The sequence below is a fragment of the Ciona intestinalis genome, chromosome 5, assembly GCF_000224145.3.
Source record: "Ciona intestinalis chromosome 5, KH, whole genome shotgun sequence".
Classification (NCBI taxonomy): domain Eukaryota; kingdom Metazoa; phylum Chordata; class Ascidiacea; order Phlebobranchia; family Cionidae; genus Ciona; species Ciona intestinalis.
In genome coordinates this window covers 243,191-254,118 of record NC_020170.2, presented here as the reverse complement: position 1 = coordinate 254,118, position 10,928 = coordinate 243,191, and the positions used below count along the sequence as shown (strand labels likewise).

The following is a 10,928-nucleotide window of genomic DNA, read 5'->3' as shown; positions in this document are numbered from 1 at the left end:
TTCTATGATTTCAGCTGCCATACGAAAACAGTAACATCACAAAAACAGAGATNTTGCAAATTTTGCTGCAGAGCATAGAAGACAGTATTATCATGGATGGCTTGGGCTATTGTAGGTTGCTGTTTATTTAAACCTACTTATTTATCCGAGATGACAGTTGTTGTAACGAATGAATTTATTTACCCTTGTGTGGTGGGGAAATGGCAGAAAATAAATAAACGTCCGGCGCCGTGGTATAGTGGTTAGCGCGCCTGCCTGTAACCCAGAGGTAATGGGTTCAAGGATCGATGCTGCTACCATTGTGGGCGTATGTGTCCTTGGGCAAGACACTTAACGGCAATTGCTCCAACCCAATGGTTACTAATGGGTTGTCTAAATTTTCAGAAATACATAAAAAAAAAAAAAAATCCCCAAAAAATAATTACCCACAAAGTAAGATACATGGTAACTCGTAAGCTGGCACGAGGTGTTAAACCCGTGTGATAACGACTGTCGTTTTCCGGCCACGCGAGGATAAAGTAAGTTACATTCATTACATTCAATAACAAATTTGTGGCAAAATATAAACATTTTATAAGTTATTATTACTTTCAAACAATAATACCATTTCTTCATAAACTAACAAACTGTAGGTAACTATATTGGTTGGGTAGAGTGTTAAAACTTTTGCAAGACGTAATATCTTTTAATGTGTTATAATTTATATTTCTTTAAAATGTTGTCAATCCATAAATAGAGGATAGTACAAATGTATGGTATATTGTATCACCAAAAATCCTCTTATACTTTGATTTTTGAAATTTGGCAATTATGCCTAAGTATCCCATATTACCCCACTTTAATAAATTATAGTTACCTTTTACACAAAAATATGCATGTCTATGTATACATGGGTAAAACCTAAATGGGCATTTTAGGTAATTATTGATAAATTTTATTACTTTTTATTTTAAATTTATTAAGGGTGAACTGAAATAAAAGTTTACAAATAGTTAATATTGAATTACATATAGAATTCCAATGTTTCCGTTCAAACGGTACCGTCACCAATATTTATATTGGTGAAGGAACGAGTCCTTCTTGATTGGGCAAATGAAATTCTTTTGGCGATATCTCTACAAGGGCTAAATATATTTTAATACATTTTTCTACGCAGTAAATATACTTGTAACCGCGGCTTTTGGATAAAGATTTACGTTAAAAATGAAGTAAACAAGCATTGCGTTATAACACACATAGCCCTGTAGTGATAAACTGACTACGATTGGTGTACTCATGTTGTAGCTTCAAGAAAAATGTCGCGCTTAAACGAGTACCTATGGACCTATGACGTCACCGGTGCAAATGTAAGTGATGATAACTCGATTAAAAGTATGATTCGGAAAAGCCATATATGGTCTAAACTAAACAGACACATTGACGCTGCTCGTTAATAGCACCGACCCTCATTTAATTCGGAGCGAGCAATCAACCATTAGACACTATTATACCTATCAGTCGGGTGAATAATAGACCTCTTCACTATACGCATACCAAAACACGGATATATAACATAATTGATGGCAAGATGTATTAAACGTGTAAATGAAAACGAAGAAAATAAATAAGTTAGGAAAACAAAGTAGGAAAATAGAAAAAAGTAGCTTGTCGTTGTTTTTTAACAAAAAAAAGATAAAATATTTTTATACTTTTCGCATCTATTGATTTTGTTGACAATGAAATAAATAATGGCAGCATAGTCGTGCTATGCGTTGTTACGTCACAGCAGATTTACAAGTACGGCAGCTTCACATATCATTGCACCATTTTTACGTGGATAGTTTGTCAACATTTAGATTGGGGTGAGTTTGTGATGAAACTGCACAGAATGGATGCGAGGAACATTCAACATCCGGAAAAAGGTTATGGAAGTGATCGTGAAGAAGGGGGAGCCGGGATTTAATTGACGTTGGAGCTTGATCGTTGAAAGTTGTCGTCGTGTAGGTGGATGTTTGGCGGTTCTGGTAAAAAAATGAAATATTGGAACGCCTTACTTAAGAGTCGCGGGTCTACGGTTATATAATTCGGTAAAAATCTTTGCTTAATGGGACAACAAATGAGAATGAAAACATGTCCCATCTTACTCCACCTCACTTTATGTAGGTTGTTTTAACATTCTCAATAAACAAAAACAAACCCCGAATGAAAATGTTTGTGTAACACTTTAAATATTCGTTTAACATAGCCCATAACAAAAAAAATAATGAGAACCAACCTCGTCTACGACAGTTATTTTCATGGCAGATCTTCTGTGGATTGACGTTATGTTCATTTTAACATGGTCCGTACAATAGTTGACTTGGAGCGTCCCATCATTCAGGTACATTAACACATAATCATCGGTGCGGAACCAAGTTAACATACGAGCGTTACTCGTCTGCTATAAATACAATGTAATGCATGAACATCGTGGTGTAGCAACATACTATATAACATCGCACAATTATATAAACGTGTTTCCACCAAATTCAAACAAAAATAGCTGGTACCTGTTGTTGCTGACGTACATCGGTGTTATGACGTAGTTTAGTGTCCATGTAATGCGTAAAGTTGTTCAACATGTTCGCGTATCTTTCCAAACATGGTGGGACGGAATCCACGGAAAACCGGATAGCATTGGATTGTTCGTTCGACGCGTATTCGATTACTCTGTGACATCACACGTGTTAAATCGCGCATGTGACAAATGATAATCGACTACTTACTTTCCACCGGGAAGCATCGAGATGTGTTTTCCGTCGTTGAATAGAACACACACGCGACCATTGGCGAGTTGGTATCCGAAACCGTAGCGGTTTGAGTAATCCACCCACTTACAAACCCACGTTGAAGCTGCAGCTGCTCCGGGCTGATTTTGGCAAGCCACGTTTACAGTGGCTGACGACTTTCTAATCGGTTTGTTGTCTGATAAATTAAAAACGTTTGAAATATGAATATACAAATAAAAACTAAAAATAAAATTTGTCTTACTCGATTCGGGTTGTTTTCCTTCGGTTTTCTTGTCAAACAAGGTGGAAGCTGCTGCTCGAACATATTTCCGGGGAGATGGAACACGAAAATGGCGTTGTAGTTTGCATGCTATAAGTTTTACTGGACTCTTGGTGGTCGGGACGTCAACACAGGCAGGCGAAGCTTCGTTTTGTTTCGTGTCTTCTTTACTCGGGATCGAACCTTCGTTGGTCTTCGAACCGACGATCGTGCACGATTTGCATTCCGTGGAACTATTAGATACGTGGCCTAAACCGTTGCCGTGGAAACTTAGTGTGTAAGTTTTCGAGATGGGTGTGGAGATACTGGATGTCTCAGAATGCTGTAAATGTATCGCATGTTAGGACTCGTGTACAACATTCATGACAATATACGAACCTTTGTAAAGAACGCATGGGACGATACTTGGCTAAGCGTGGGTCGCATTTTTGGTTTATGACGTAACATCCAACGTAACAAATCTGCCGCTTCTGTCGACACAGTGGAAGGTATGCGGTAACTATTCTTTAAGATACATCGGTAAGTCTCCTGAAATATAAGATATTTGTACAATTACTAGTGGTTGGGAAATTTAGGGCGAAATCTGCAATAAGAGAAATTTCTCCCAAACAAGGCAGCTGCTGAAGATACACCAAAAGATCACAAACGTATTAACATAATCCTCTTAAAGGGCTGAAACTATCGTTGCAACACAAGTTAAGCTTGTTTTGGAAACAACATAACCCAAATTAATTAAAGTTTGATTCGACAAATGTGCAAACAAGTCAATGGAGAGTTTACAAAGCATGAAAACAAAATATAAATCATGCCGAACTAGATTGGTGGCTCGGGATTTTTGTTCTGGAATGACTCACAACACGCGGTTTTTTTTGAGGAAATGACGACTTTAGATATTGAACTTACGCATATATGCGTACAAGCTAGACAACGTTACGCGAATGTGACGCATTTGGAGACCAGCTCAACTGTGACGCACGCGGAGAATCAAAATAACACAGAGGAACGATTCTCGAGCTATTGTGTTACAATTGAAGTAGACGCCGACCAACGCAACTATAGACGGACCGCGGGTTTAGGTCATCCTGAGATTTCCGCATTCTTTAACTATCGTGTTCTTTATGAATCACCAGACACCCGGGGTGCGACTATTTGTCTACACTCTGCAGCGACGTTTGAACATTGGTTTCACGAACTTCGTGACTACGTTTTGGTCATTTTGGTAATATTAACTTGATACATAAATTAGTGAACAAATATTATTATAAATTCTTACCCTTAAGCAAGAAGTTTCAAAGGGTGGCTTGCCAACCAACAAAGTATAGAGTAAACAACCTAGCGCCCAAACATCGGCCTCTGGACCGTGACCCTGTCTTTGAAGAACCTCTGGCGCGATAAAGTTCGGCGTTCCGCATATTGTTCTAAACAAAACAAACAATTGCTCGACATCTGATGCTTTAATGGATTGTATGCGATAGTAACGTATTACTTACTTTTTCTTTCCCCATTCTACAAGTGTTGCAAGACCAAAGTCTCCAATCTTGACCGTCATGTCATCTGTGAGGAGTATATTTCCCAACTTTAAGTCTCTGTGGATTATCCCATTATCGTGAAGATGTGAAAGCCCGGATACGATTTGTCTTGCGATGCAGCAAACCTCCGCTTCACTCAGATATTGCTTTCTCCTTAGATATTGCGCGAGGCTCTGCACGCAACAAGCAGCTGTTTAGATTTTAACCTGTCACTGATACGCATCACAAACGATTTATAAAAGGCGAAACCCAGGAGGCTACCAATTTCAACAAAATTTGAGTGCTCCACATTTTCAGAGCCTCACCTTTTTATTGCAAAGTTCCAACAAAATACAGATAAATTTTTCGTCTTCAAAGCTTTTGTGAAAGGCGACCACATTAGGGTGACCACGTGCCGCTTTTAATAATTTTACTTCAATGTCGACCTTTTCGCGCTGTTGCGGTCGCGACAGCCGCGATTTATCGATGACTTTCGCAGCAAAAATCATTCCAGAATCCTCAATGTCGCATTCTTCGATGACTTCGTAAACTCGAGCGAAGCCTCCCTAAAATCAAATTTTGCTATTAATAGTTACAATAACATTGAATAGAATTTAAAAGGCGAGAAATTGAAGCCACGAAATTGTATCCGGGGATTACGGACACGGAAATTTACTGATCTTTATCTATTTATTTGTGCAGTTCTGGGATATTTATAGCTTACAAGGCAAAAGTAGACGCCCCCGTGTCACGCCTTGTTAATGTAATTGAGAGTGCGCGCGATCAAGTGTCGTGAAAGAGCTGTGACGTCGCAACCACACATTTCTGAAGAAACAAAAACTACAAACATACCGACGTATCTTATCCTGGGAACGCCTTTATTTGCCGATATACAAGTTTAATTATATTGGGAGGTTATTTTAATGTTCTGTAAATTGATTAACCAAGCAACGCCTACAACAAACTATTAAGCGAGAACGTTAAATATTTAAAACGAACAAACCTTTCCAAGCATACGTCTCTTCTGATAAACCTTTCCATTAATTGCATCATGGAGATATAGATGGTCATCTACTTCGTGTTTGCTGGTTGTGAGGGGTACGTGTTGGTGGGAACGACGTCGTTGTTGACACGACTGAGGTAGTTGTGGTTTCAAGTTGATTTTGTTGTGTAATAAAGTTGGTGCGGAATATGAGGGGTGCAGCAACTCGTGATAAACCGGACTTTCGTTATTGCTAGAAGAATAGCTCTGGGGATTGTCTAAAAAGCAAGGCTGGTTTCCGATATGAAGTACTTGACCGGGAACAACTTCAGATTTTCTTCGATTTCGCTCGTTAGTGTCACAGCACGATGATGGTGCGGATGAATATGCAGATGATGACGTATTTGCTGTGGTTGGCATGCTTGAATAACTTGATGAACCTCGTTGAATGGAGGAAGCAACCTCCAACAAACCACTGAAACCACTATCAAACTCTGACTTGGACGTTTTATTTAGTTCTGTGTTAGTTGCGAACTCTTTGCTTGGTATATCCGGACAGCCTTTACTTAGAGTTGTAGATTTAATTCCGTAACCGTTTTGGGAGTTTAGGTCACACATGTTCGCACAAAAACAACATAAATATCTTGCTGCGAAGTAAAAGTAAATAGTATTAGAAACAAAGTCTTTCCACTGAACTCGTCACACAACACTATACTCCACACACTACCTTCCACCAACTCAGACCAAAGTAAATATAGCAGTACATAGCAACGAGGCAAATATAACGCGTGTTTCGCTTGTGGGAGAGAAAACCTCTCACACGTCCTTCTTCTAATCGAAGAAATTGCCGGTTTGAAGCGCAATCTCTCGCGGCTAATACTCAGATGTTGCCCAAGTTGACGAAACTTGGAAATGCTTGGAATGCGCGGTGCAATCATCGAAATGCAAAACACGCGATGTAATGAAACTATTATCAGAGACAAATAACAAAACGAAAAACCGCTGAATATTTACAAACGCGACATTTATGTGTACTTTGCATTTCAAACAATACATTCATAACTTTTCTAAAAGGGCATCAAACATATTTTTACACGCTGGAAGTATAATACTATGGGGTAAGATGGGACATCTTTGGCACATATATTATCCAAATACCCTGATCGTGTTTTAAACATTTAACAACGGTTTATGGGAGTCGCAAGAATCAACAGATTTTTTATTCTTTGAATAAGTTTACGACCACATAGCACGAAAATAGAACGAAAATGTGTCCCATTTTTCCTCACCTTACTATATGTGGAAGGAAAATTTCGTTTTGGCCCAAATTAGGGACAACAAGAGCGATAATTGGAATTGTCAAACAGTTAAGAGTGAACGTAACATAAAAGAGGTTTGGTAGTGAAAGTACGACGCATTTAAGCGACAAGTCGTGTAAACGGATCACTACATGGTCATGTGGAAACATCTAATGCTGAAGTTGCCGCTAATCTTTATTTCTCTCAATTAAGCTCTACCCGACACATGAGATAAACCGAAGTCGTGATGATAACGACTAATAGGCGCTTGCTTGTACGTGGTACGAGATCACAAACCGATAAATTTAACTTTTCCAATTCTGTTCGCATTTACCAAACATCGGTATATATTTGACAAGATGTTTTGCGGTGTTAAATCTAGTTATGACGAGTGTATGATCTATTAAGGGAACTTAAAGAAACTTCTCATTTCCAGTGGCCTCTTTTTAAACCGCAAAAACAACTTGGTATTCCCTGGTGTACGACTTCAATTAACGCGATACATGTTCTGCGTAGTGAGTGTTCAGAAGGTTATAACAACATGTAGCTAACATGCAAGTCATTTATTTTCGACCTACCTGACGCAAGCGAGTCACGACCACTCTAAGCACTATTAACCAGCCATACCCGCCTTATCGGAGTCAAAATCTTGTAAGCCTTCCACTGCAGCCAGCGATGAAAAAATATTCGTAAATAAATCAAGGGATGGGAACAAAGGGTCCTTGTGCATTATGTTTCTAGATATTCTGTATAGGCGCTTGTGCAACAATGTTTCTGTGAAACAAAGATAATTTAAAATTCCTTTCAACCTTTAACATCGACCGCCTGTAGTTAACAACATTTATATATTATGCTTCATCCCGACCACCCAGGCTCCTATATCTTGATAATCATTTTGTTATTTTCTCCTCTAGTTATTGTCCCAGGTTACAAAGCGGCCGTGTTTCAATTTTTACGTGACTAGATTCGAAAAGTTTATATGATTGTCTCAATGCTCGTCTTAATAAACCAAGACTTAAGTTAAACCAAACTCGTAAATTAAGGTTGAACAAATTAAAAAAGTCTTACCGCATGCCAACACGTTAAATGCGATGATAGCTGATTAAACGTGCTAAAGTGCTTACGCTTTGCATCCATCACAGTTTATATATACAAGAGGTTAGCGTCCGGCTCTCTCACACCAGAGTTGTTTATATGTGATCGGAATCAGTGGTTTCCCTCTCAACATATTAACATGTTAAAGTTCATGTTATCACCAAATAAGGAATGAAGGATTATCACCTATACTAGGTTGGCCGACTATTTATAACTCTGCAACTTAAGTTACAGAATTACGCTTTATTTCAAAACATATTGGCCAAAAAAACAATACAAATATATAATGTAACTTTTGCGGCGATTTTATAGCGTTGATGATTTAGTAGAATAAAGAAAACGACATTAAAAAAACAAACAGAATATTTGGTTCGTAAGTTTTATTTTTCTATTATTAAAATATAGAACAGTTGGACCAATGAATGTTTCATGTTTATAAAGAAAAAAATCCTACTTTTTTTCTGAAACAAAAACACTCTTATGCCCGATTTTTTAATTCCTTGCTTTAAAATATCCTCGTCGGTTTCACGCGACCAGATATCCACTGCACAAACAAACTTACCACCAATGATTGTGGTTTGGGTGTAAGTTTATTTGTTTGGGTCGACCACCTTATTTACATTCACTCCCTAAACTTCACTATGACGTAATTAAAAAACTTTGTTACATTCAATAAAATCTTTTTTTAAGTATTAGAAATTTTACTCCGCCATTTTGAAGAAAAACACCTGAAAAATCTTACGTGATTTATCTGTAATATGCGTTGTATATTTTGAATTCCACAAGATCGAACTTGGCGTTTAGCCTAACTGGCCACCATGGAAACTCAATATAACATTGAAAAGTGCTTGTCTGGTGATTCATGCTTGTAAAAGTGGAAAAATATCACATCAAACAACTTATCGTTGAGTCATTTTATTACGAAGCGATGACAAGCCCAAATCTTGATACAGAAATTAAAACGCCATAATTGTGTTTATTCCATGGGATATCGCATAACGCACAAATATAGCTACCATACGATATACGAAACGCACAAATGAATACTTCAAAACTTTTCGGTTGTGTATAGCTCATCTTTATGTTTCACAGATACATATTAATTGGTACACGATATATTTAATATGTAGTATAGGGTGGAGTAAGATGAGACACCTTTAGCACAAAATATCCAAACATCCTGATATTGTTTTAAACAATTAACAACGGTCTATAGGAGTGGCGAGGATATATAGTTTTATAATTCTTTGAATGTTCTTTGTTTACTAATAAATGGGACAAGAAAATAGAGTTTAAAGGTGTCCCATCTTCCCCCACTCTACTGTCTTACAAATAAAATTAAATTAAAATATATATGCGCATATGCGAAGTCGTAAATACATCAGCTCCTCACTGGTGACTGCAAATATCAGCACTTGTGGCGCCACGTTTACTTCTTCATTTTGTTTTTAAAAACCCAATAACCTCCCAACATACATTTGCCGTTTTTATAATGGTTTACAAGAAATATTTTGCAAACATTTTTGCACTGTGCTGAAATAATTAAATTCCTAAATGTTTTCAATTTTTTACATTTACGATTGCCGCTCCTAAACATACATGGGACAAGCTGATAACGGCGACGGAGTTTTCTCCTTTTATTTCAGCGAAGTTGGTTTCTTGGAAACGGAAGACAAATGTTTTGCTTCAAGCCGCATTGGCCGCTAAAATAACAACTCTACTCTTAACTGGAAGTTTAGGGTGAAATTCTGTGAGAAAGATATATATGTAAGAGGTCGTAACACAAGTGACTCTGGTCACGTAGAATACCACAATGAGTTTACATATATGCACTTAAAGTATAATTCGTGAAACATTCAGGCTATTTTATTAAACAAAAAATTACTTAAAACATTACAGCTTTAAATATACTTAGAGCGGGAAAGATGATATATACCGTTAGCTACTAAATCCCAAATTTCCTGATCATGTTTTGATAAAATTAAAAACACCTTTCAAAGGGTTGTGGGGCTACGGTTATATAGTTCTGTAAATATTTTGTATTACTACCAAATAAAAGAGAACGAAAACATATCATATCTCCCCCAGCTTACGGTATATACTTGGAATTGTTCATCAGTCGCCGTGACGACAATTGTTCTAACCCAGTAGTGGTCACTTATTAGTTGTCTAATTCGTTCACCATATAGGAAGACCAATTAATCAAATAGTTGCATTCATAGGATTCGTGATGAATCCTGCGTGGCGGAAAACGTAAGTCGTTAACTCGTTATAAATTTTGTTACAAACACCTCGTGCCAGTTTACGAGTTAACATGTATGTTACTTTGTGGATGATTTTTATTTTATGTATGGCTGATAATTTGGACAACTCATTAGTGACCAATGGGTTGGAGTAATTGCCGTTAAGTGTCTTGCCCAAAGACACATACGCCTACAATGGTAGCAACGTCGAGCCTTTAATCCATTACCTATGGGTTACAGGTAGGCGCGCTAACCACTATGCGACGGCGCCAGACAATTTTTTTTGAAGGTCGTTGTTCGTACGATACGCATACGAATGATAATGAATTGGGTAAAGAAGTTGGACAAATAATAAAGTAAACCGAAAGGTTAAATGCACCAAAAATATAATAATAATAATAACAAATAAGTAAGTAAATGTTAACAAACTAACAAAGTCAGAAACTACTTATCAGGTAATGTGTACTTGCAGTAATTTAAAGCATGGTGCGTTCGATTTGTTGTACAGTTTACTGCAATAAAATGAAATAACAACGCATGCTATAAACAGCCGTTTCGGTCGCCTCTGTACCGCCACCTAACCGTTACAGGTAAGTAGTACTGGGGGCAGTGAACCTGTGTTAAAAGGTTTGCCTAGAACTTGAAAAACTGAGAATAGGATAAAATCAAACTGTTTAAAAGACAAAATCAAGCTGTATACGAATAATTTCAGCCTATTTTATTAAACTACTATACTGGATTCGTGATTCAAACTTACTAACTACAAAGTTTCGGC

At 37.4% G+C, this 10,928-nt stretch overlaps 1 protein-coding gene and 1 long non-coding RNA gene across 2 annotated transcripts in view; both read right to left on the bottom strand.

Annotated features, from left to right (window-relative positions):
* LOC113474240 overlaps window positions 1-10,377 on the bottom strand; it is a 23,778-nt gene extending 13,401 nt beyond the window's left edge. Inside the window, exon 1 of the long non-coding RNA XR_003395907.1 lies at window positions 10,348-10,377. This is a non-coding gene — a long non-coding RNA (uncharacterized LOC113474240). The remainder of the gene's footprint in view (window positions 1-10,347) is intronic.
* On the bottom strand, window positions 1,549-6,198 carry LOC100183083 (serine/threonine-protein kinase PLK3). The gene is made up of 10 exons (XM_018812088.2): window positions 5,539-6,198; window positions 4,862-5,101; window positions 4,518-4,729; window positions 4,301-4,445; window positions 3,406-3,555; window positions 3,010-3,349; window positions 2,745-2,943; window positions 2,529-2,688; window positions 2,255-2,419; window positions 1,549-2,000 (listed from the first exon to the last, which is right to left on the bottom strand). Exons 1-10 carry the CDS (start codon window positions 6,133-6,135, stop codon window positions 1,809-1,811), a joined length of 2,400 nt encoding a protein of 799 aa, XP_018667633.1. The 5' UTR covers window positions 6,136-6,198; the 3' UTR covers window positions 1,549-1,808.
* Window positions 10,378-10,928: the final 551 nt, after the last annotated feature.

Bases quoted from the DNA above. Each gene is read 5' to 3' on its own strand.
- LOC100183083 (XM_018812088.2), bottom strand. From the start codon at position 6,135: ATGTGTGACCTAAACTCCCAAAACGGTTACGGAATTAAATCTACAACT. The intron at 5,102-5,538 runs GTTTGTTCGTTT...ATTTGATTTTAG, and splicing joins AGAGACGTATGCTTGGAAAG to GGAGGCTTCGCTCGAGTTTA. The intron at 4,730-4,861 runs GTGAGGCTCTGA...TGTTGCGTGCAG, and splicing joins TGGAACTTTGCAATAAAAAG to AGCCTCGCGCAATATCTAAG.